This window comes from Bidens hawaiensis, unplaced genomic scaffold (genome assembly GCF_021521415.1).
Source record: "Bidens hawaiensis isolate Kalapana, Puna unplaced genomic scaffold, B.hawaiensis_p1.1 tig00031846_1, whole genome shotgun sequence".
Lineage (NCBI taxonomy): Eukaryota > Viridiplantae > Streptophyta > Magnoliopsida > Asterales > Asteraceae > Bidens > Bidens hawaiensis.
The window spans coordinates 57,115-84,426 of record NW_027495395.1 but is presented as its reverse complement, the minus strand read 5'-3'; the positions used below and the strand labels follow the sequence as shown (position 1 = coordinate 84,426).

At 32.9% G+C, this 27,312-nt stretch overlaps 1 protein-coding gene and 1 pseudogene across 2 annotated transcripts; both read right to left on the bottom strand.

Annotated features, from left to right (window-relative positions):
- Positions 1 to 491: 491 nt before the first annotated feature.
- Positions 492 to 1,728, bottom strand: LOC143582717 (serine/threonine-protein phosphatase 5-like; annotated as a pseudogene).
- Positions 1,729 to 8,734: 7,006 nt separating this feature from the next.
- On the bottom strand, positions 8,735 to 13,080 carry LOC143582724 (CDPK-related kinase 3-like). Of its 2 annotated transcripts, none has more exons than XM_077065210.1 (11): positions 12,429 to 13,080; positions 11,567 to 11,697; positions 11,444 to 11,485; positions 11,260 to 11,368; positions 11,088 to 11,166; positions 10,579 to 10,875; positions 10,374 to 10,483; positions 9,785 to 9,892; positions 9,642 to 9,704; positions 9,396 to 9,563; positions 8,735 to 8,866 (listed from the first exon to the last, which is right to left on the bottom strand). In XM_077065210.1, exons 1-11 carry the CDS (start codon positions 12,966 to 12,968, stop codon positions 8,735 to 8,737), a joined length of 1,779 nt encoding a protein of 592 aa, XP_076921325.1. In that variant the 5' UTR covers positions 12,969 to 13,080. The 2 variants fall into 2 exon arrangements, with proteins under 2 accessions (XP_076921325.1, XP_076921326.1); XM_077065211.1 differs by lacking the exon at positions 8,735 to 8,866 and adding an exon at positions 8,869 to 8,897 and having other exon boundaries at positions 12,429 to 13,078.
- Between the last annotated feature and the right edge of the window lie 14,232 nt (positions 13,081 to 27,312).

The following is a 27,312-nucleotide window of genomic DNA, read 5'->3' as shown; positions in this document are numbered from 1 at the left end:
CCAAAACCGCACCGAACCACACCACACACCCCTAAATTTACTCTTTCAAGTCGTCATTTGAAGTTGAGTCGCCTTAACATAAAAGCACCATATAACGTTTATTCAATATGTACCATGTAAATGTTTAATTCAATTATAAATTTCACTAAACCGCATGTGTAGAGTGTTTTTACAAGTAGGCATTGACCTGAACATGATTGATCAGAAGATCACCAGCTATGTAACACCACACCTGTCTTGAGAGTTTCAAGCCATATGTGCAGTTAAAGATTAGAGAAACCAAATCCATTCCCACCCAAAATGCCAGATCAGCAAATAAACATGAATTGAACATGCGTTGGAGATTGCTGGCTACGCCATTGACTTCACATCAGGGTGCAAATGAAAGTTATAAAAATATATATATTTATTAAAGAGTTCAAAAAAATATCAATATAGAAAACGCCGAAAAAGAATTAATGTTATTGTAAAAAAGAACAATACTAAATTACCTAGTCATAGTAGTTTGGACCCGAAAAAACCATAATGAGTTTACCATCATGTTCAATATCATGCCCTTCATCTTTGACCTCATGAGAGCGCACAACTAAATCTTTAACACAAATAACAAAAAATAGTGGAAATGTGTCACTAATATCAACCCGTATAATCAAACTACTTTATTCATCTCATAAAATATAAACATTACCTAGATTACTATCCTTCACAAACCTTTTTGTTACATCTCCACCAAAAGAAAGACCTACACCACGCTTGCTCGGTATCTTACCAGGATTAGGTTGAGTATCACTCCATAATATCTCACACATCAGCCCTGAATACAAAGTAGACAAAATACCTTCCTATGGGGGCTCACAAAACCGATCAATTGCTCTGTGTCAGAGAGCTTTACTCCATTAGTGCTAAACAGTCCACTATGAACAACAGATATCTGCTCATTTATAACAATGAGCTTAGGGTAGATAACATAAAACTTCTGCAAATAGCTCCACATATTTATCACTCAATTTAGACCGCCCTTCACCCTCAAACTCATAAATCTTGTTCATGATTTTACTCTCATGATTACCACATGAAATATATATAGCTGGAACAAATCAAGAAATTAAACCAGGTAATTAAAATGGAAAAATTATAAACAGCTAAAGGGTAAAGGCAGAAAATGATGTAGCCATATTACCTGATGGAGGCATACACTTGAATGCAAGCAATGTTAGTATATACCCTCCACAAAATACGATCCACGGTCAACAAAGTCACAAGTACGAGACCATTGATTGCTTGAGTGGCAATTTAGCTTTAGATCTTCAATTGAAATCGACCTTGAATCAACTTAGATAGCTGCAACTCGTGTTGGTCAACCAACAAAAATGCCCAATACAGCAAAAAAAAAAAATATATATATATATATATATGAAACCATTAAGCTCTTTTATAACAATCATAGTACCTTAGTAATTCCGCTGATTTCAATTGACGTTTGCCTTAATCGCAACCTGCAACAACAATCAAAAGGATCTATAAGACGGTTAAAACTAAACCCTAATCAGAATGAAACACTAATAAATAAATCAGAGACAAACCGGGATCACTATACTGAATAACAACGATCAGCGAATGAACAAATAAACATACCTGTACATTGGCGTTTGAGAACCGGACTTCAATCGAGAATGATGGTGCTGAATTAAAGGCAGTAGAAAGATGAACTGACCGTTTGAGATACATCGAGAGATTAGTGTTGATAAGGAATCAAACATATGATTGAATGGAAAGAGTTTGGAGGCAGAAGTTGAAAGATAGGGTTTGAGAGTAAATTCTGATGGTTACGTGGTGGTTTAGGGTTTGAGAAAGGGGAAAATATCATGGATGTGTTATGACCCGTGTAACAAAATGGATCAAAACCGGGTTAAATTGATGAGATATCACCATTTATAAATTAAGCAATCCGGTAACTCCAGAAGGGGTGTGAAAGCGACACATAAGATTTTATGGTAGACAATTATATAGATAGTTAGATTAGTGGTTATTATAGTTTTGATTACTATTTTGAAAAATTCTTAAAAGGTGACACATATTATTATTTATGACAATTTTAACACAATGCATGTTTAATTTAAACAGAATTACAGAGATTTTCCTTTATGTTTGTTTTCAATTTCACCCACTCTTTTATATTTAAAATTGATTTGTTTTATTTTTTATGTTTATCAATCCAACAGTGCATGTTATTTAGTTTATTGCATAATAATTGTTATAAAGTTAGTTATATGAATATTACATAATTATGTATTATTATGTATTTACAATATATATTGCTAGTAACCATGAACTAACGTGGTTTCCTACTTTCCTGATTAGGTTAAAGGAAAAACAAATAGTTGTTATCTAGAAATGGTGAGACAAGAACAAGAACAAGTATGTAAAGGCGTATCTTATAATCTTATATATATTCAATTTCCTCTGTATATTCGATACTAGACGGGGGTGCCCGCGCGATGCAGCGGGTGTTTGAACCTGTTAATCACGTAACAAATATAAGTGTTTATGGTTCGGTTAAAACCTTGAAATCGTTTAAACCGGTCATTGGTTTGACTTCTTTTTTCTTTTTCTTTTTTTACTTTCGGTTTGTTGGTCGGTTTCAAAATTTTCAAAACGTAGTGAACGGTTGGTTCACGGTTTATACTGGCAACCAACCATATGAAACCAGACCATACTGTAATTGTTGAATGCATTTTAATGTTTTTTATGATTAATTATTAGATATGTTTTGTAATATATATTAGATATAGTTAAAATTTAATTGAACGTAATCTTTTTATTACAAATAACTTGACTATACAACTTCAAATTAACCTAATTGCAGTATGATTCATTTTGTGATCTTTGTTGTTATTATTTCACGTCCTAGATCTTCCATTAATATTTAACATTTATGTGGCTAAAATTATCATTATTTATAATCCTCTCAAGTATCATATTATGTTGGTGTTTAGTTAAAATTGATGGTACATTTAAATTAATAATTATTTAAACTAAATTTATTATTAAAGTTTAAACTGTGAAACCAAATTGGAACCAGACCGTTGGTAACGATTCGGTTTTAACTTTCAATGGTTGAGTTTGGTTTTGGACGACAAAAAAATCAGTTTTAACGGTTGGACTCACAAGTTTAACTTAAAAACCATCAAAACCGACACTGAACACCCCTAAGTAACATATTAATTTATTTAAAATAAAAAAAATTATATAACAATATCATATCTAAATTAAAGAGAATAAAATGCTCGTTTTTATGGTGTAATTTTTTTATAAAAATATTAACGTTTGAAAAGGTTATAGTCGTTTAGAAAGCATGGGTGGGAAGTTAGTTTACAACTTAAATTGAAAACATAATATGGTTAAAAATGAGGGACCAAACTTGTAAGTTGAATAGATTGTGCTTAAAAGACAAGTTTACCCTTACTAACACATGTACCTCATGCTTTAAATGTTATAAATTACTTAAAAATGAGTGTCTTAATTTGCCCTTATTTAGTGTATTATATATAGTATAGATAAAGATATGATTCCAACATATATATACTTTCTTTAGGTTTTTTTTGTTGTCATATTTCACAACTTTGATATTAAAATCTTTACTTTCCCATTTAGAATTTATCATTGACTAAGATGACATATATTCTGATTACCATATGACAATATGGACCAAGTCAATACTAAGAAATAAACAATCATGGTTATTAATCAATAAAATAACTGTGATAGTAGTAAAATAAAATAATTGTGAGTCAGTAGCCCATCAATGATTCAACTAACTATTAAAAAAGAAACTATGTGATTCTGTTTTGATTAATTAGGCTTCAACTTCCAGTCATTCTATGTTGATGATGTTAAGACTAAAAATTTATAAATCATAATTTTCATTAACACACCTTTCAGGGGTAGGGATGAAAAAAAACCCGAATTCAACGGGTATATTCAAGACTCGAAACATATGAGACTGATATACTTTAAACATGACGGGTATGTGTCGTGTATGGGATTAAGATTTAAAAAATTTTGCGGGTAAAGGCCAAGTATGAGATTAGATGATACCTGACCCAGTTACCCGAAACCACATACCCGTATGAGATTAGATGACTCACGGGCTTAATTTGTTTGGTTTAGTTCCTTTTCTTTACGGGCATAAATATTTCCATTAGATATTCATGTATAGTACAAGAGCTTGTGTGTGTTGAACATCCTTGTTTATCACTATAATTTAACTAAAAAACATATTTTTCTCTAAGTTTTGTTTACTTTTCAAAAACCTCTCATATCTAATTTTCTATCTATGTTGTACTCACAAGTACTTATTTTTATTAATTTTTATATACTCATAGCAAAATATAGATTGTTGATTATGAATCTCAAAATATAGAGTGTCCACTTCAGTTTTCTCTAATATTTTTTTTATTATAGAAACTTCAATATAGTTTATGTTTTAATTGTTTTCTCTAGTTTTTTTTATCTCTTCATGTTATATAAAAATACAAATATTGAAACTCCAATGTGAAGGCTCTATATGAGCTAAATTATATTTATATTAAATGTTTATGTTTATAAATTTTTAAATTTCTAAATTGGTTTTATAGCCCATATGGGAGTCAACAAAGGTGTGCAGAAAGCCGAATCAATCGACTCATAATCAAATTAACCAATGAAACAAACCATACCAAAAACTCGTGGGACTGTTAAAGGATTTTATGAAAATCGACTATAATGGGTCTGATATATTTAACAAGTTTTCCATACTCGCAAAAACCAAACCGAACCGGATATATGTATATATATTTTTATATAATTATAAATTATATCTATGTGCTTTGAATTTCCATGTAATATACTATTATATACAAATATGCAATAACAATTTATGTTATAGTAAAAAAAATTTGAAGCCAAATAGTGGCCAATCATACTACCTTGAACCATTTTTATCTAGACTTAAATCCACAGTTACCCAACACACTATAACCTTTGACACACATTAGACAAATTGTCATACATCAATAATGGTTAGCGTTATCCATTAACATAGGCTACAATTTGTTGGAATTAAAAGAAAGTCTAATATATCTTTAATATTATTAAATATAATATTAATATATCTAATTGTTTTAAAAAGACCACCAGATGAGTTTTACGGTATATAACAAAAAGAAAAGTTTTTTCTTTCAGTTATTTTTTCAAACCCTAATGAGATAACAACAATCATCCTCTCTAATATTCTGATCATACGCTCATTCAATCTTCATCATTGATTTCTTCTTGAGTACACAAGAATACTTCAATTCATCTCTGTGTTAACCTTGGAGAGTGATTGGCAACATCTATTTGTACCCCGGTAGTGCTCAAATCGCTTTTAAGGCAGTGTGATTACACACGACACAGGTTTAAGTTTATTATTGCTTTCGTTTATTCAATTGTTTGGCAGATTCTTCCAACAATTTAAAAGCGATTTTGATTTCAAATCACCCAAGTAGAGATTATGAATCTGTCAAAATTTATTCCTGATCTGTCGAAACTCGAACCATTAGACGGAACCAATTACCGTCGTTGGTCTCAAAAGATGTTAATATTTTCGAGCATTTGGATATAGATTATGTTTTAATTGAAGATCCATCCAAATACCATGTTCAATCAGCCCCTATTCAGATTATTGCTCCTTCTTCATCCATGTCATCAACAGAAACTGTTAAACAATATGAGAAGGATAACAAGGCTGTTCGTGGTCATTTATTAAACCATATGACCAACAATTTATTTGACTTGTTTATTGAATACAAATCCGTAAAAGATATTTGGGATACATTGAATAAAAGATACGGGTCTGATGATGCGGGAAGGAAAAAATATGTGGTAGGGAATTGGTTGCGGTTCAAAATTACCGATGATCGGTCAATAATGGATCAAGTGCACGATTATGAAAATCTTGTGGCCGCTATTTTATCCGAAGGGATGAAGATGTGTGAAGTCTTACAAGCAAATGTTCTGTTAGAGAAATTTCTTCCATCCTGGAGTGATTATAGAAATTATCTCAAACACAAGAAAAAAGACATGTCTTTTTGCAAGAACGGATCGGTCATATGCGAACTGAAGAGGCTAACCGACTCAAAGATAAGCTTTCCAACATTTCGTTAAACACTTCTAATGCTAATCTTATTGAGTCCTCAGGAACCGAAAAGGGTAATAAGTATAAGGGAAAAGACAAGAAAACTAACAATTTTAAAAATTATGGGAAAGGAAAAGGGAAGCTTGGTGTTTCAAAAAATGATGGGAAGTTCAAGAAAAAACCATCTCAATGCTATGTATGTGGGAAAACTGGTCATAAAGCTTATCAATGTCATGAAAGGAAAGATCAAGGTGCTCAACTAAATGTTGCTGAAAATGAAGAAGTAATTGCTGCTGTGATTGAACTGAATATGGTGGAAAGCAAAACCGAGTGGATCTTGGACTCCGGGGCTTCAAGGCACTATTGTAACAACAAGAGTTTAATGTCCGATTTTCAAGAAGTGGTCAATGGTGAACCGGTTTACATGGGAACAAGGGACACGGCTGGAGTTCACGGCAAAAGGAAGGTTATTCTAAAACTTACTTCTGGAAAAACTTTAGCTTTATCTGATGTTTTATATGTTCCTTCTCTACGTAAGAATATAGTGTCTGGGGTAGTTCTCAACAAAGTTGGCCTGAAACAAGTAATAGAATGTGATAAAATTGTTATTTCAAAGAATGGCAACTTTGTTGGGAAGGCCTATCTTAGTGGTGGATTATTTGTGATGAACACTGTTAATGTTTCTGATAATGCATCTAGTTCTGCTTATATTGTTGAGTCTGCTAATATGTGGCATGCTAGATTAGGCCATGTTAGATTTTCATCTATTAAAAGACTTAAAAATGCGGGCACGATTCATGTTAGCAATATGTATGAACAAGCTAAGTGTCATGTATGTGTAGAAGCCAAACATGCTAAAAAGTCTTTTAAAAAAGTAACTAGTAGAAGTACTGATTTGCTAGAACTTATTCATTCAGATTTAGCTAATTTTAAAAATACGAGTAAAGGAGACAAACATTATTATATAACTTTTATTGATGATTATTCGAGATATACTAAAGTTTACCTCTTAAGGTCTAAAGGAGGCAAACCCACTATGTGTTTGCCACCACCGTATTTTTGACTTGTCAGTTGTCTACATCTCAGTTTCCGAATTTAATACTTGATAAGAAATTTAAATTTAATTACTTCTTATATTAAAGTAAACAGAAAGGTGTTTAATTTGTGTTTGTTTTACATGGTCAAACCCATGCTCATGGGTTTTGTACTTTTGTTAGAGGGGATGAGTTATTTTATTTTACTTTACTTTTTAATAAATCTTTTATATTAAGTTTATTAGTAAACCAGTCACCATCAAGTAAGGTATATATTTATAGAATATATTGTTTGTAAGTTATTAGAGATCACTTGGTCCGTTGGTCGTAAGAAATAATGTACATCCCCTGTTAAAATAACTAAAAGATTGGATATTTTAATTCGAGAAGAAGTGGTCTTAGCTCGTGAATATTCAAATACTGTAAAAGTAAAAGATACTATTCAATCATAATGCGGTAGAGTCTAAGTAAGATGAAACGAAATAAAAATCTTGCCTATATAACAAGATATAAAAAAAAAAGATTGCGTCTAAAAAGACCCTATTGGATAGACTTGTTATCATTAATTATTATTATTATTATTATTATTATTATTGCAAAATATAAAAACTTTTAGAGTTTACCAAATCGGTTGATAGTAAAACTTAAACGTGAGAGAATGAGAGTGAGAATGTGCGATCCATATTTAAGAATCAATAAACGTCAAAGGCTTTTTTTTATAAAAAACTCATTTCAACTCTAAAATCTCTCTTCGACTCGCATTTTATTATGTCTTTTAGTAATCATAAAACCTCACTTCAACTTGTTTTTCTTTTATTTTAGAAAAACAATTCCGTTTTTAAGAACTTATTTTAAGAAGAAAAAAAGTTTGAGCCTACATGATTATAAGTTATAACTTGTTTGGTTGGCAGGGAGTTAGTACTTGGTGTCATTTACCTCCTCTCTATGCTTTTTCGGTGATCGATCTCCTCAAAGTTGATGAAACGAGTGATTTGGGCCATCTCAAAAGTAAGGTGTTATATATTATTATTCTAGCCGCTTGCTAGTGCATTTGGAAGACAATAAATGATCACATCTTCTCTAACAAACCGATTTACTTATCTATAATAGCGGAGGATATAAAATCGTTGGGTTATCTATGAATCAAGAATTGTTCGCCTCTCAAAAGCATTAGATGGATCTATTGGTGTAATTTTATATTGTAATCATTTCTTTACCATGTTATGGTTTCTAGTGTCTCGCTAGTTGTTTTAATAAAATTCGCCGTTTAAAAAAAAAGGTTAAATTATAACTTGGCATGCTATGATATCTTTTCTTCTCAAAATGCACGCAATCTTAGTTTTATTTTCTTAAGATATTATAAGTTAAATTGATTAAATAATCCCTTTTGAGGTCACCCACTTGTGATTTTTTGTTCTGCCATATGCTCATTTTTTCTACACAAGTTACCCCTTTCGTTAATCTTAACCAATCACAAAATATGGTAAAACAAGAATAAACAATAACATACCCAAAAAAAAGCAAAAAAAATATATACACACAATCAATGTTTTGTGTTGGAGCTTCGAATGGTGACTCCATGCAAAAATCTTGTATAACCATGCAAACTCAATTTGCCATCACTTCTAATCCAATCCTTCAAAATTGAATGTGCCGTGTGATCCAAGTTCAATTCCTGCGTACACATCAACAACCATCCATCATAACTTCAAACTCATAACACCACATAAATATAAAAGAGTGAACTGCGGTTTTCGTTCTTGTAGTATGTCCAAATATGCGGTTTTAGTCCAATAGTTTCAAATTTGCGATTTTCGTCTATTGGTTTCATTTCACTTGCAATTAAACTCGAATTCATTAACTCTGTTAGGTCTGGTCGTTAAACTCATCAGCGTGCCCCGCACATGAGGGGCATTTTTGTCCTTTTTCTCCCCAAATAAACCCCAACCATAATTCGCAAGCCCCCTCACGAGAGGGTTGGGGTGTATTGGGTGGGGGGGAGAGACAAAACTGCCCCTTACGTGAAGGGTGCGCTGATGAATTTAACGACCAGACTTAACAGGGTTAATGAATTCAGGTTTAATTGCAGGTGAAATAAAACCACAGGGATGAAAATCGTAAATTTGAAACTATTGAACCAAAACCGCGATTTGGACAAACCACATGGACGAAAACCGCAGTTTACTCTAAAAACAACAACATACCCGCGCCAGCTCATCAACAGAAACCAAACGGTTACCCTCTCGTTCAAAGTGATCAAATGACGTTGACGCGATTTGCTCCCATGTGTCAAGTGCTTCTAGTTGATATACACTAATGGCTGCTGCACAAAATTCTTTAAAATCCATCTTCCTATAAGATAATGGTGCCATCTACAAAATCATACAAACCTATTAAATATGATGTTTTTAAGGTTATATAAAAATAAACTTAGTTCTTTGGTTCCTTACTGTGTTTAGAATATCAGGAACTCTAGATTCCTTCATTGCGTCCGTAGCTTTACGCGTGAGAGCCTGCAAATGATTTATCAACACTAGGATTAGCATTCATTTTAAGAAAAATAAAATAAAAGCAAAAAAAAGTAAGAGTTAACCGCTCTGAAGTTGTCAAGAGATACGCGACCGTCTTTGTTTGGTTCCAAAAGCTTAAACTGAGCTCTTAGGTAAACCAATTCATTTTCTGTCAAAGCTTTTGATAGTGCCTGCAAATATATGCCAAAGAATAATGTTACCTTAAAAGTTAAATCTCAAGACACGGTTACAGGTGTAAACGAGCCAAGCCACTAATGAACCATTCGAGATTAGCTTGTTAAAACCTTGAATCGAGTTGAGCTTAAATGAGCTCAAATCCAAGCCTGAATATGCTTGTTAGTTACAAGTTACAACTCAAATTTTGTTTAGCTCGTGAGGCTAAACGAGTCTATTTGTTAGATAATTTATATTTAATATTTAAAGTATATATATTTATAATATTTGTTACTATATTTAAAATTATGACAAAAATAACTAAATAATATACATTATATTTAAAAAGTATCTATTAAGAACTTATGAATGTATATACTTTAGAAATAGAGCTCAAAATGAGCCGAGCTCGGCTCGAATTAGCTCGTTTACACCCCTAGATATGATCATGTAAATAAAGTACGGAGTAATAAACATCATTTCAAAACAACACCATACCTTAAGTGCAACGCGTTTTAGTGGAGACGAGTTTAGATATGATTTCACCAATTTATAAACCAATATATCTAAAGGAATTGGATGGCTTTCACTTGACAACCATGGATTAGCTATCATCAAACATGTCATTAAAATTAAACCTACTTCTAACAAAAAAAAATTAACAAAGCAATAAATACGATTTTTTTTAAAGAACTGAACTTACTTAGAGCTTGAGCAGCACTCATTCTTTTTCTATAGTCCTTATTTAAGAGTCTTTTAACAAAATCTTTCGCTTCTGGTGAAACAGAAGGCCATGGAATATCATCAAAATTAGGGTCTGCTCTCAAAACCGCACGAAATATTCCCGATTCTGTTCTTGCCCAAAACGGTCTGCTCCCACATAATAAAATATATGAAATGACACCGATACTCCATATATCGGCTTCCACACTATACGATCTATGCAGCACTTCTGGTGCGACATAATACGCACTTCCAACTATATCATTAAGCCTCTCTTCTGCAGCAACAACAACCAAAATTTTAATAATAATAATAATAATAACAATAATAATAATAAAAACAATACTTAAAATTAATAATAAATACACAATCATACTATCCTTCATCTTATCATTACCTTAACAACCACAATATTAATACTAATAATAAGAACAATAATTAAAACTAATAATAAATGCACAATCATATTATCCATCATCTTATCATTACCTGGTCTAATGAAATCAGAAAGACCGAAATCGATAAGCTTCATATCAGAATCGTCACTTTTGGACACGAAAAGAAAGTTCTGAGACAATTAATATAACGAAAGGTCGATAAATACCAAAATATTACGAATAATTAAACCTTGGAATATAAATAGTGCATTTTATTTTATAACCTCAGGCTTTAGGTCCCGGTGCGCAACGCCTTGAAGGTGGCAAAAAGCAACAACACTTAGTATCTGTGCAACTGTTAATTTCGCATCCGCTTCTGCATATTTTCCACCTCTGCATTCATATACAAACTTTGTAAAAATAAGATTAATTCAACAAAACAGAAATGTAAATAAGATTTCATCTTACCTTGACAATATCCGATCGAGTAATTCCCCACCTTCACACAATCTATGTAAATTCAACAAAGCAAGAACCGATAAAATTGTGTTGTTTCCGTAATCCAAAAATATTGGGAAATGAGAAACGTACTCCATAACTATGTATACATTATTTTCATCTTCACATGCATCATAAAAACGGATCAAATGCTTATGACCAGAAAGAGCTCTTAATATCGTTACTTCTCTACGCACATCCTCAATCGAAATCGCAGTTGTCATCTGCAATAACACAACATGTAAAAATTATATCAAACAATAATGTCACTATGCAATGCCAAAAAAGAGCAACATATTGCCAGAAAAGTAACACATATGCTGAAATAGAACGGTTTAGATTAAATTTAAGTAATACCTTTATTACTCAACCAAATATCTAGAGGTGTAGAGGTGCGCATGAAGCCGGAAAAACCGATCCCAAACCGTAAAAAAAGAAAAGAAAACAAACCAAACCAAACAAAAACTGACGGTCTGTTTTTATGTTTTCGTGAAAACAAAAATAAAAGAAAAAAAGAAAACAAACCAAGCCAAAACAAAACTGAAGGGTTTTCAAAAACTCAAAATCCAACATTTTGATTTTAGCCCAAAACTGAATCGACCATATATCACTACCTCACTAATGCAGATCATACAAAACCTTACGAAATATTTATCCAAAATTGAAAGAAATTGCAACAAGATACTCTTTTCGTCCCATTAAAAGTATCAATATTTTCTTTTTTGTATGTTTCATTACAAATGTCAACTTTCAAAATTTATTAGTCAATTTTTAAGTTTACATTTAAACACACACAACTAGCCTTAATAAACACTATTGATAGACCAAATTTCTAAGGGCATTATTGTCATTTGTAAGCAAAAAGAGTAATCATTTATCTACAACTGTGTATTTTTCAAACCATGACACTTCTAATGGACGAATTAAGTACAATTAGCAGTCAACAAAATAATACCTTGACTTTGGATATGATCTTGACAGCAAATGGATGATCCTTGAGTTCCCCATTTCTCCCTCTAGCATAACAAGTATGACCAAAATGCCCTCGTCCAATCTCCTTCCCCAACTCATACTTCACCCCAAAATCATTCCCATAACCAAACTTCTTATCAAGCAACTCCAGTTCCATCTCAAATGCATCTTCTTCAGGTATCGGACCCTCCCGAGGCGGTTTTGGGTGCCCGAACCGTCTCGCGATCGACACCTTAATATGTTTAGCCGGTGACGGCGGCGGAAACGGTCGTTTGAAAAACCTCCGGCCCGGAGTTGACGATCTCGCCGGAGATGGTGTCACTCCGTCGTTGACTCCGGCAGGGTATGGACTTGACCATGGACTTGAGGTAGTGTGTTTGTGATTGTGATTATGATTATGATTGTTAACATTGTTAGTTGATGATGGGAGTGGTGATTGAATTTGAGGATAATAAGGTTGTTGTGGTGGTTGTACGATGTTGTTGTCGGATGTCGGAATAGTTTTGCCGTAGCATAGGCCCATGATCCGAGGAAAGTAAAAGTCAAAACATATGAAAGTGTTTTACTGTTTTAGAAACAAAAGGGTAAAATTGGGATTATTGTCTGACAATATTATTTGAAGTGAAGAGTATGAGTTGAATCATGGGATTTGAATATTTGATGAGTTGATGTTTGGTTTTGTGGTCTGGTTGTAGATTGTTGTCAGCAAAGGAAGACTGGAAGAGAACGCTTGCGAGTAGTAGTTGGTTGGCTTTTTGTCTTTTTTTGTTTAATTTATGCCAGCTCTGAAACGACATGTATTAAATTGCTCGATATGGAAAAAATATGTTTTGTTGTTGACAAGTCCTTAAATTTTATTTGGGGCATTTGTTATTTTGTTATCAATTTTTTTATATCAAAATCATACAAATGTGTGTATGATTTTTTGGAATTTTTTTTTTAACGTTGATTTGTATTTTTCTGTCTGAAAAGGTTTATTCAAACATGAGCCGAGTAATGTTGTCAGATAAGTAGACGTCGATGTTTTGAGCTAGTTACATGTTGTTATGTGTGAAGACTTGCCTATGCATTTACAAAGTCACTCGTGTTTGCATTGGTCCGACAATATTACATAAATGAATGTTTGTGTTTTTGAATGGGCGCTCTTGATTTTCAATGGCGTAATGGAAGCTCGTGTTTAGGAATGGATGGACGCGCTTTTTAATGAACGACAATTTGTCGTGTGGCTTGTTTAATTAGATTAGTTTATAAGGTCTGTAGAGGTGGTCATGTTTAAGAATGAGCGCTCGTGTTTTTTTGATGGACAACGGTTTTGGCTTGCAGCTTATTATGACTAGTTTACAAGGTCGGTGGAAGTGCTCATGTTTAAGAATGGGCATAAGGACAATAGTTTTTGTCTTGTAGTTTTTGCCCGTTTAGATACCCGTGTTTTTATTGGTCAATAGTTTTTGCCACACAAATTATTCTAATTAGTTTAAAGGATGACGGAGACGCTCATGTTTGATCAGATATGGGTGGAGGCTCTCATGTCTCGGTGAACTATATTTTTTTATTTTTTAAAAAAGAAAATCAACCGGAGATATCGAGGAATACCAATAAGTAAAATGCACATTTTAACGATTTTCCCTAACTTTTAAAAATACATTTTTTTAAAAGGTACAACATTGTACTTTAACGTCATCTCTGATCACCTATTCCCTTCCAAACACCCGTATCCACCTCTCACACTACCGGAATCAAACGCTTATCATTCTCTTTCCTACTTCCTCATTGACTATAAGGTCAAGTTGTATCAAGTTCATTAAGCATGGAAACCTGTCCGATTTGAATTAGAAAGTTGTGCCAAGTTCTTCAAACATGAATATGTGTCACTTTAAATTAGACCCTTGAAGGTTAATGATACAATGTGAAAGACAAGTGTCATGTATATAAATGAATTAACCTACACCAATTAGCATTCCCTAATTACTATTACTAAAGTGTATTAAAGTTAAAGGTGTAAACTAATCTCATTCCTTTTGAACAGCCTCCAAATATATTAATGTGTAAGTTGTGTGTAGGAGTTAGTCAGACAAAACAACGTCTTCGGTTATTCAAGAAACATTGTTAGTTTTCAATTAATGCGTAACCGTCAAGGTAGAGGTGCACAAATCGGGTTTTTCAAATACCCTGTTTTGGGTATGGCACTAGGTTCGGGTATGACCGGGTGTTGAAAAATTGGGTATTACCGTATTGGCAAAACTCGGGTCGGGTCCGGGTATTGTCTCTAAAAACAATACTCTATGTATCGGGTTCGGGTCGAGTATAAAACCGGGTATTTAAAAACCGGTTATTTGAATACATATTTCCACGTAATGGAAAAACCCTGTTTTTGGATTTTTTTTTCAGGGTATAGATTGAAGTTTTTAAGCGGTTGCATTTTTTAGGGGTATTTTTAGGATATATTTCGGGTAATTTCAGGTATTTGAAAAACCCGGTTTCGGTTTTCGGGTATTACCGGGTACAAATCTGGTCCGGTCCGGGTACGTGTTTTGGTTTCGAAATACATACCCTACCCGTACCCTACGGGTAGGATCAGATTGAGTTCGGATATTAAAAACCCGGGTATAAAAAAACTGGTTACGGATTTTTTTTTCGGGTTCAGGTTGTTTTTTCACCTCTACGTCAAGGTATTGGGTTTTGGCCCAACATAAAAACATTTTACTTTTGGGTCTAGGGCTATAGGTGGATGGCCCAACATACACCTTAAATCCTTAATTCATGTAAAAGATCTGTCAACAAATAATAGTATTGTGGGTGGGTTTGCTTGATATTTAACATAAAAAAATATATTTTTTTATGTTCCTATGAAGTATAAAGACACGCATGCTTAACCCATGGTGATTATAAACGATGATATTCGACATAAGAAGAATAACATAAAAAGCCACAATCACAAACTTTTAAAAAATCTATCAAATGATATAGGAATTAATATATATTGTAAAACTAAATGACAGCTTTGTTAACGATGGGTTGGTCTTTTGTCCATAACTGAACGGACGCAATGATGTTTAGTTGGTTAGAATTGACAAAACCGAACCATGGGTTATACCTTTGGATTGAGTATTTTTAATTGAATAGTTTGATTATTTAGATAATAACCTGACGTATCGACTTTATATTATAGTATTTTTATTGAATAATAACAGAAGAAATTGATCATAAACTACCACCTTCCTCTAGGAAAAGAGTACACGGATTGATGAATTAGGTAATTTATATAAATGTTTTAAAAATTAATCTAACTATATATAATGCATGAGTGAAGGACCTCTTAAATTTTAAGAGGTACAATCACTCTTGCTTAAGGTATAATCACTGATGCAATCAATTTTGAAAATCTAAGGGTAGTATAGTCTTTGCTTACTATAATCATGTGCGATTGAAGTTTTAACAATTTAAATATACTTACAGTTATGGTCCTTAAACTTAAAGGTAAGTTTTGTTAACTTATTAAATAGTTACATATTAACCCACTTATTTTAAACTAACAACCCCACGAAGTTTTAACGACAATAACTTTTTTACATGTTAATATTTTTTTAAAAAAATTACACCATAAAAACGAGCATTTTATTTTCTTTAATTTGAGTATAGTATTGTTATACTTATTAAAATTTAAAAAATAACATGTTACGTGATATGCAATTAGGGCCGCAACGGGTCTGGTGGGCTTGGGTCATGTTTCAGACTGAGTTACCCGTTCACCGATTAATGGTTACACGTCCGACACCGCATTACATGCATACTATAGTCAGGCTACATGCGTACTATATTGAGGTCACCGCTTATGCGTTCGATTTCGTGTTTGAGTGTGTATCTCGCAGCATCACGCGGGCACCAAGCTAGTTGTCTAAAATACATCAGTATATACAACCATAGCATGAGGAAGTGAAAGGGGTTAAACTCAATGAGCCTTTGAGAGGTGGGTTTTTTACAACGATGTCTGTGATTGCGGGCGTATGGGGTCGCTTTTGCATTGGGTTACCCTTGGTTTGTCGGACTTTATCGGTTGGTCGTTCTAAAAAAGTAAAGTTTCCGAGAGAAAAAAGCTAAATACGTTACAAGTGACAAAAAGAAATGTTGTACTTCAAATGGAAAAACAATATTATTTGGGAACGAAAAGCACATGCATGTGTACTTCGTCCCTTTATATTTCTACATTTTTATAGTGTATTGATTTCACATTCATTTACTATGGCTAGAACTAAACAAGTAGTTTGTAATTAAATAATAGTTTTAATTAATGATGTCGACCCATATTCACATATTCATAGTTAGGGACTTAGGGTGTCTACAAGATGAGTAAGTTTAACCTGACTTGTTTAATTTTAAAGGTTTAAAGCTCGAGCTCGTTTTGTTTTTAGAACTTGAGATTGAGTACGCTATAATTTACTATTTAAATTTAAATATATCAGTTACATATGTAACTACTTTTTATGTTTTCTAAATTATAATTGTACACAACATAATATGTATATTTTATTTTCATCATAACTATATTATATATTTATGTAATTATATATTTTATAAGCATTAATATATTTTTATAATAAGTAAATATCTGTTTTCGTCTTTTAAGTTAAATTTCAGTGTGTGTCCTTTACTTTTAAAAATTTTCGAGGTTTGTACTTTTATGTTTAAAAATTCTTGCACAACTCGTCATTTTCACTAACAGGCGTTATATTTGTCGGTTAGATTTTTAAACATAAAGTATAAATTCTAATATCTTTAAAGTAAATGACAAGTGCTGAAAAATTTTACAACGTAAACGACAAAAAATGCTATTTACTCTTATATATTGTTTGTGAGTTAATCAAACTTGATGTAAGTAGTTTAGGATTCACCTTGATTATTAAACAAACTTCAATTTTATGCTTGAGTTCAACTTTACTCGAGTTTTTAACAAGTCGATTTCTTAAGTTAACTCAGGTTGTTTACAACCGATCCGATTAATACATATGATATAAATAGAAAGATTCAAATAATTACAATTAAGAATTGAGTAATAATGATTGATGGTCTACCAAATTAGGATAGAAATAGGCCATTTAAAGCAGCTTCAAAGGTACTCGATCGCATTGAAAGTAACAAAGATTACATTATAAACTAATGGTGCCATGTCACCTTGATTAATGAAATGGATGGAGTAAAGGTAAACGACATAGAGTTGGTATGATGTTCAAATCCCACACCCATAAAAAATAAAACACATGTATAGCATATAGATATAATATTGATCAAAAAATCAATATGGATTGCATGTAGTATTTATATTTTATATTATTTACTCCAAAACACTCTCAATTACTACCCTCCAACAAACGAAACCAAAGAGCATATCTCAAAGCTTAGAACTTGAATTTGTTTTAATAACATGTATATAATTTTTACAGATAAATAATCCAATAAAAGATTTTCGTTAATATGATGAAACAAAAGTTGTCCGTGTGAATGTTTCATAACTTGACCGGTCGTTGAATTGGTTGTTTTATGGTTAAACTGGTCGAACGGTTTTAGAAGTTGTATGACGACATTAGTAATTAAGAATTTTAAATGAGAAATATGCAACAAATTTAAACAAAATATGAACATCGGTATCTTTCTGTTTGGATTTGTGGTATTATAAAAGTTTAAAGCATTAAATAGATTAAAATATGAAGTCTAAATATGTAAGCAGGCCATTAAATGCGATGCAAAAAAGAGATACGAAAAAATTGAAAGTCAGTCTGTTTCCCGGTCTAGTCTAGCCTGTTCAAATAAAGACAGTTCACTACACACAACAATTTAATACATAAACTCGGTCCTATTGCTTGTCTGGTTCGACTCAGATAACAATACTCGAGTCGTGTCTTGAGTTAACACTTGCAGGACACTGGATTTTATCATAGACATAAGTGGATCAAATAAAAAGAAAGAATTGATAGGTAGCTCGTTTAAAAAATAAGGACGTTTTTGGACCACATTGATCACCATGTGACCTTCTCTATCATCCCGAACATCATAATATCTTTTGTTTATTTGAACAAATATAGACACATATTTTGCATACTATACTTGATATTTCATATAATATATTGTTGCATCACAAACTTTGAACTTTGAAGCTCAACAAAGGGTATGCTTCCTACTTTATACTTTCACTAGTAGCCTTTATATATGATATATAGGAGCGGGTGGGTCTACTTGTGTTTTAGGCCTATAAAGGAACTTAATTTTAAAAAATGAAGACTTTTAAAAAAGAAAAAAAATATCGATAACTACCATTTTTATTTATTCAGCCACAATTATAAAAAGAAATTTGAGTCTAACGGGTTCAGGAGAACACATGGGTTTTACAAATTCACATAGCAATGTATAAAAATTTTAAGTGAACCGATAAAAAAGGGTTCCTAAAAAACACAAAAAAAACGATAACAAAGAGTTTCTTTTAGTTAAAAAATTTAATAAAACCGATGTAATGTTTAACCTTAGCGCCCGCCACAAAAGGGTCGATGGAGCAGGGTGGGTTGTTGATGTGATTTAATATGTACTTTTTTTTTGTGGTGGATGGGTCGGTAAGTTGAGAAGAGAATAGAAGAATTTAAATTCTATAAACAAGTTTATAAACCAAACACATTAAAGATTTTCTGAGCACTCCATTAATTTTCAAATCCAAATCAAATCAAATTTCAATTTCTTTAAAAAAAATTGCAAACCCAACACGCCCTTAGAAATAAATTAAAACTAACAATTATATATTAGACACTAAATAAAATTGTTTACTTTTTTATAATTATTATTTAATACATGTAAGAGGACTCCCCCCATCACGCGTGATGGCATCATAAACACCGCCGCCACCTCTCATCACGCGTGATAAGAGGGTTTACGTGATGGTCATCACGCAAACGAATCCCCACACAAAAACCTATATATATATATATGTGTGTGTGTGTGTGTGTGTCTGTGTGTATCAAAACTATCACATTTACCACCACCCTCACTAAATTACATCACTAGTGATGAAATGTGATGGGGTGAGGTGGCACACCACCATTGGATGTGGTGGGTGATAGATTTGGAACCACCCCCTACCCCCTAAGAGCATTATAATCCCACCCTCTATCTGTAAACCTAAACTTACACTAAACTTAATTACATTTTCTTTCTTCATGTAAATTAAATAATAGTTTTATTATATTTTTATTATTCTATTTTTTTTCTCTCTCTCTCTCACTTATAACCACTTTAAAAAAATATTAAAAACTTATATAGAATGAATAGTAGCTTTTCAAATATACAGAAAAATTATGATGTTCTCTAAAGTGTAAAAACTCTTTAATCACAACATCTTAAATCACTCACTAAATTTTAAAAACACCCCTCACATACAATTGAGGGTTGGATGGGAACGCTTTAACTCTCTAAAATTTAAGGTCATCTAAAATTAATGGCCTACGTGATAAGAAATGATGAAATAATGGATTGGTAGACCCAAGTCACCATAACTTTGTACTATAGCTGATAGAGGTTTTGGTTGCAAACATAACATCCGAATACGAAGTATTAATTAAGTAGGTTAAACTCATTTTTATTTGGGTCAACTCACTGTGGAATCTTTTCAATAATTATGACAATATGAGTTGATGTATTTATTGTACATAATAAATGTTCTAACTATTATATATACCACTAGTTTGAGCCTCATGTATTACACGGGTAATTGATTAAAATTTTATATTTTAATCATTAAGTGAAATATAGTTAACAAAATGATCATATATTTTATACAGACAAAGACACAATTTACATTAAAATAACATAAATTACATAACAAAGAGCATTCTCAACTCATCCCTTAAATTTATGTGATGAGAGTTTGTAAATTATATGGTAGGTTTTGAGTGGTTGTGAGTGTAAATTATAGGGTGAAAAGAGAAAATGTCGGATTTTTTGTAAATTTATGGAAACTTCGTTTGTCCCTATTTATTTTTAAATATTTGTTGAATTTGTTGTGATTAGAAAAGAAATAAAACTATAATGATAAATGTATAAAAAATATTATTTAATTGAACAGAAGAGAGAATTGCAGTGTTTGTAGTATAATTATAGGGATGAGGATAGGGAACGGGCTGGGAATGCTCTAAGATTACACAAATAACAGAGAAACATGCAGATTACATGAACTTTGATGATATAGTCATCCTTAATATTCTGTGTATGGCAAATTTTACTTGATTTTATATTTTACAATTAACAATTGTATAATCAAACAACATATAAAACCGGAAATTAGAATATAACAAAATGATTTTTTCATTTCATATTAATGGAAAATGACAAAGACATACTAAAGTGATTATTATGAGTTAGTAGAACATTTAAAGATTTAAAGTTGCATAAAGTGAAGGTAGTGGTTCTTATTTATAATAGTTGAAAGTATCGGATAAGAAATGTTTAAATTTTGAATACTAATCTCGTGTTATTAGTTAATATTATGGGAGCTGTTTGATTTTAAATCCAAATTTGAAACCAATCTTATATAAAAAATTATGCACCGTTGCTCGAATCCTAGTTTAAAAAACAATTTTTAGTTTACCATATAAATCCAAATTCTTCGACAATAATGCACCTTTATTTTCTTTAATTTGCAGTTACACGTGACTTAAAATTTTATTTTAACAAACATGCAACTTCAATTTTAATATTTTCTTATTTTCTTATTTCATCATTAATGTTAATAAATGAATCGATTATAATTTACATATAATAAAACAAATTTGAATTCATATATTGACATGATTTAAAAGATAAGGACTATATATTGAAATGAGTGAAAAAATATGAGGATGGCTATGTGATTAAGAAGTGGCAAAATTATGTAGTCTTTTATTATAATAGTTAGATAGTTAGATTTGCTTATTATCATCACTATAAATAAATGTTAACATTATCCATATATAAATTTATAAATCATGTATTTAGTACGATTAACGGGTAGCGAACCAAACGACTTGATGGGTGTCACTTATTTTCTTTATTGACTGTTGATATAAAAACTCATGTTTTTTCAGAAGATGCTCGTATTTCTTTCGTTTGAAAATTTTTGGCAACCGAAGGATCGGAAGATCCCTTTGACTTCCTTCGTTCCGCCCCTAAATCTAGAATATGCTATTAATAGAAAACACATAGTTTCTTTAAATGTGATAATTGTAACTTGCTCATCAATAGATGGTTCGATTTTGACATATATATATATATAGGTTTAAGTTCAAGAAAAAATCAAATTATTGCAAGAAATGAGAGAAATAAATATGAGCCACTAGTTTTATTTTAGGTTTTAAATATTTAATAATAAATAAAAAGATGTAAATGCAACAATAAATGCACCATCTCTCTCCAATTAATACAACTAATATAACCATAATAAATATCTCTAATTAATATATATAACTAATTTAACTATAATAATTAAAAGATAAAAACATTACTTTAGTTTTATTTTTTATTTACACATTCTTTATTTTATTCAACATAAATACAATTTATTCATATAATACTATTTCTTTATATTAAAAAAATAATTTCCACTCAATATATTAGCATATATCAACGTATTTAAGTTCAATAAATATAAAACCTACACAAAGTTATATAACACACACTTGTTTTGAGCAATAAAAACGTACAACATACAAAAAACATATAACTTACATATGTAATTCGACATCAACAATTATATAAACTACACAAAGATACACATACCCTACACATGCGTAGGTCATATGTTTTTCGTATGTAAGCTATATGTTTTCTTATTCTTATAACAAGTGTAGGTTATATGTTTTTGTGTAGGTTGTATATTTTTATTGACATTTAATGCAACCATGTGTAAGATAGTTTTTTGTATTATTCATCACAATGTAACTACGTGTTGATGGATATTGATATGTTGAGTTTGAAGAAATTGGTTTTGAAAAGAAATTAATGTATGAATAAATTGTATTTGTGTAAGATAAAACTTTAATGTGTAGGTTATATGTTTTTTGTGTGTAGGTTATATGTTTTCGTGTGCATGTGTATTTTATTGATGATGAATTTTGTGTGTATGTTAAATGTTTTTCGTGTGTAGGTTATATGCTGTCTTATTATTTGAACAAGTGTAGATTATACGTTATTGTGTAGGTTGTATATTTTTTGTTGATATCTAAGCAAACACATGTAAAATTGTTTTTTTGGTATTATTCATCATAATGTATGTATGTGTTGATGGATATTAATATACTGAGTTGGAAGAAATTAGTTTTGGATAAAAATAAATTTTAATGTATGAATAAATTATACTTGTGTAGGATAAAAATTTAAGAAACAAAAAGTAAGTTATAAAAATAAATAAGTTCTTAATATTTTTTAATTATAATATTTTAATTAGTTATATTAATCAAATAAATAAGTACTATGGTTTATTAATTGTATTAATTGAAGAAAGAGAATAATTAATAGTTTCTTTATTTAGCTTTAAGCATTTAAAACTTAAAACAAAACTTAGTGGTTAATATTTATTTCTTACATTTCTTGCAATAATATCATTTCTCTCTTGAACCATCCCTTATATATATATATATATATACACACACACATTAGTGTTTGTTTGTTTCTACTTCGATTATACGAAGTATTGTATGGTAGACTCAAAATAAACAAAAAATCAGAATATATAGGTCATATTTTATATCACCAAATGGTCATTATATCGCCACCACCTATCGACCAATCTTTGCTTCCACCACTTGACGATGGCTAGAAACACCACCGATGCGACTAACACTGTTGTCGATATGCACCCACGGTCTAAAGTCTAAACTACCAACACAACCTCCACCACTGCAATTGTCACTGTCATCTTAACCATGATCATCACTTCTCCATTATCGTCATTGTGACTCTTATACTAGTGTATTCTTCCCCTCCCATACATGTCGCTAGTTATAACAATAAAAATATATATACCACAGCTACTTTAATTTTAAAATAAACTCATTTTAACACACGTTTAGTTCGAATTAATTATATTCGAACCAAAGTGATGCTTTGTTATTAACATGACTTGTTCTAACGTGAACTCATTCTTAGATCAAAATTGGCATCCGATCATCCCTTCCCATGTGTTTCAAGACTTTATTCGTTTTTAAAGTATTTGAATTTTCATTTGATTTCCTTTATGACACAAGAATAAAGATAACATAAGATCATCCCACGAGGAGGATTACGACAAGCTAAATGTAGCAAATAAATAATAAAAGTAGATACTCCCATCTTATTAAAAACCATAAAGAAATAGTTAGGTAACTAACGCTTTACACTTGCTTTTTATTTATATTATATTATATTAGCAATTGATGATATTGATATAATTCAAATTTTTTAGATTTTTATTTTTTTCAAGTTATATATATATTTTTTAACGACAACTTAGATGATTGACGGACCACTTACGTACCCACTTGATTATCTTCATTCCTCAAGTATGAAACTCTGGGAGTTTGGGATACTAGGCTAACATGTCTCAAACGGAACCTCGTATATCAGTTCCTACTCGGAAACCCACCAGATATACACATATATGATTTTGAAAACTTAAGAAGCAATTAATTTTGTGTATTCAAATCATGTAAGATAAACCAAATGCTACACTAGTGTGGTGTTTGTTTCTAAAATGGTAAATATCATATATATATTTTTTTCACTTAGAGGTGTCTAAAAGCTCTTTTGTTAAATCTTAAAACTTGCATGTTTTAATCAAATCTCTAATGTCTTCTAAACCCCATAAACATTAAGAAATCCCCACCAAGTCCCCAACCTAAATCATCACACACTTCATCAAAACCATTCACCGTTATAATTCTAACAAAAAAGTAAAATACATATCGATCGCAAGAAGAAGACACTAGAGTAACAAACCAGAGGCATGGGGGGGGTGGCGCATCCGATAATGGATGATTACGGTTTTACCATTTGAACAAAAAGAGCTAAAGTTTGTTTGTTTTTTTTCTTCTTTTTGTTACTGTAGGGGTATGGTGCTAAACCCGGTCTTACGAACCTAAATTTATTATGTTTGGCTTATTTTATTATATGGACTAATACATTGTTATTGGGCTGAGGGGGTTTTGTGGAGGTAACCCTAACTGGGCTAGGCCCATTAGGGTACCATGATGGTGGCTATGAGACTCTCTATATAAGGAGGTCTCCACCTCCTTATCAAGGGGTCATGCTCAATAAGAGCCACCACCACTTTTTTGTGTCTGTAAACAAGAGATCTTAGGATTTCTTAGCAGTCACCTCCACACCCCCGAAAAACCATTGCAGGTCTCAAGCAGCCGGAGAAGAAGATCAAGACGTGGTTCGTTCATCTCGAAAATCCGTGGAAACATCGTCATGGATCAGGTCAGATTCATTTCGTGCTTCGACATTGGCACCATCCGTGGGACGGCAACGAACTACCCTTCGATCTTCATCTCGGCTGTCAGATCTCTCCCAGGAAAAACCCAGATCTGGAAGTTTACAGAAAAAGGCTTCAAAGCTTGTTCTATTAAAGCTCAAAAAGATCAATAGATCTAAAAGAGGCTTCCAGATCTGTGCGAAAAGAAACGACCTGATTCGAATGATCAGGTCTCCGGATCTGTGATGGTTTTAAATCGGCTCCGAGCTTCAGATCTATCTAGATCTGATTTACAGATCTAGATCTAGATTACAGACCTGGATTTTAGGTCTAAAGTTGCAGATCTGACTCTAAAATTGCAGATCCAGAAATTACCAGACTTCCGCCGCCATGTACGCGCGCCCGCGGATTCTCACTCCGCAGCCGTGCATGTGCCGCCGCGGAAACCACCATCTCGGTTTTGCGCAAGAGACCTCCGCCATGCACGCGAATTCACGAGTCACCACTCCATCGCCGTGCATGCGCGCATCAGGCCTCGCGCCAAACTTCAAGGTTGGGAATCCTCATAATATCCCATATGGCTACGCGCCAAACTTCAAGGTTGGGAGTCCTCATAATATCCCATATGGCTACGCGCCAAACTTCAAGGCTGGGAGTCCTCATAATGTCCCATATGGCTACGCGCCAAACTTCAAGGCTGGGAGTCCTCATAATGTCCCATATGGCTACGCGCCAAACTTCAAGATATGGCTACGCGCCAAACTTCAAGGTTGGGAGTCCTCATAATATCCCATATGGCTACGCGCCAAACTTTAAGGTTGGGAGTCCTCATAATATCCCATATGGCTACGCGCCAAACTTCAAGGTTGGGAGTCCTCATAATATCCCATATGGCTACGCGCCAAACTTAAAGGATGGGAGTCCTCATAATGTCCCATATGGCTACGCGCCAAACTTCAAGGTTGGGAGTCCTCATAATGTCCCATATGGCTACGCGCCAAACTTCAAGGTTGGGAGTCCTCATAATGTCCCATATGGCTACGCGCCAAACTTCAAGGTTGGGAGTCCTCATAATGTCCCATATGGCTACGCGCCAAACTTCAAGGTTGGGAGTCCTCATAATATCCCATATGGCTACGCGTCAAACTTCAAGGTTGGGAGTCCTCATAATATCCCATATGGCTACGCGCCAAACTTAAAGGTTGGGAGTCCTCATAATATCCCATATGGCTACGCGCCAAACTTAAAGGTTGGGAATCCTCATAATGTCCCATATGGACACGCGCCAAACTTAAGGGTGGGAATCCTCATACCACATGCTCATGCACCACATATGCTCACACATCACATATGCTCACGCATATTACACATGCTTACGCATCACATGCTCACACATATCACAGTCTACGCGCACGCGCATGCAACATCTGCGCGTGGCGCATAACACAAAACCAAAGCCTATGCGCAAGCGCATGAAACATCTGCGCATGGCGCATGACACAAAGTCTACGCGCATGCAACATTTGCGCGTGGCGCGGGACATAAAGTAGCTCGTAAGTCGCCTCACGCGCAAGCTCCATTATTATTATAGCTCGTAAGACGCCTCGCGCGCAGGCTGTTATTATTCTTAGAGCTCGTAAGACGCCTCGCGCGCAGGCTGTTATTATTCTTAGAGCTCGTAAGACGCCTCGCACGCAGGCTGTTATTATTCTTATAGCTCGTAAGACGCCACGCGCGCAAGCTTTATTATTCTTTTAGCTCGTAAGACGCCTCGCGCGCAGGCTGTTATTATTCATACAGCTCGTAAGACGCCACGCGCGCAAGCTGTTATTATTCTTTTAGCTCGTAAGACGCCTCGCGCGCAAGCTTTTATTATTCATACAGCTCATAAGAAGCCTCGCGCGTAAGCTGTTATTATTCTTATAGCTCGTAAGACGCCTCGCGCGCAAGCTTTTATTATTCATACAGCTCATAAAACGCCTCGCGCGCAAGCTGTTATTATTCTTTTAGCCCGTAAGACGCCTCGCGCGCAAGCTCTATTATTATAGCTCGTAAGCCGCCTCACGCGCAAGCTTCATTATTCTTACAGCCCGTAAGTCGCCTCACGCGCAGGCTTTATTATTCATACAGCTCAACTTAATTATTTGTTAACAAACGTTTATTTACTCATTGACTTAAATCCTTAAAAAGGTTATATTTTAAGCAATTTTCCACTTTCAAATCACATACATATATAGATTATTAAAAGACATATGACCACAGTTTGTCCCACGGATATAAATAAATTTGGAAGTGACACAAAAGCTTCCAAAATTTACAAGTCCGTATTGTCCCCTCTTTTCTTATTCACGGGCCTACCACCTTTCTTCCTTATTTTGATTGATTTCCCCAAATCTATTATAAT

What these genes read in the sequence shown, in the direction of transcription:
- LOC143582724 (XM_077065210.1), bottom strand. Translation starts at nt 12,968, where the DNA reads ATGGGCCTATGCTACGGCAAAACTATTCCGACATCCGACAACAACATC. An exon ending in ACCGGGACCTAAAGCCTGAG is followed by an intron (nt 11,167 to 11,259) that starts GTTATAAAATAA and finishes TAATTGTCTCAG; the next exon opens with AACTTTCTTTTCGTGTCCAA. An exon ending in GAGTGCTGCTCAAGCTCTAA is followed by an intron (nt 10,484 to 10,578) that starts GTAAGTTCAGTT and finishes GTTTGATGATAG; the next exon opens with CTAATCCATGGTTGTCAAGT.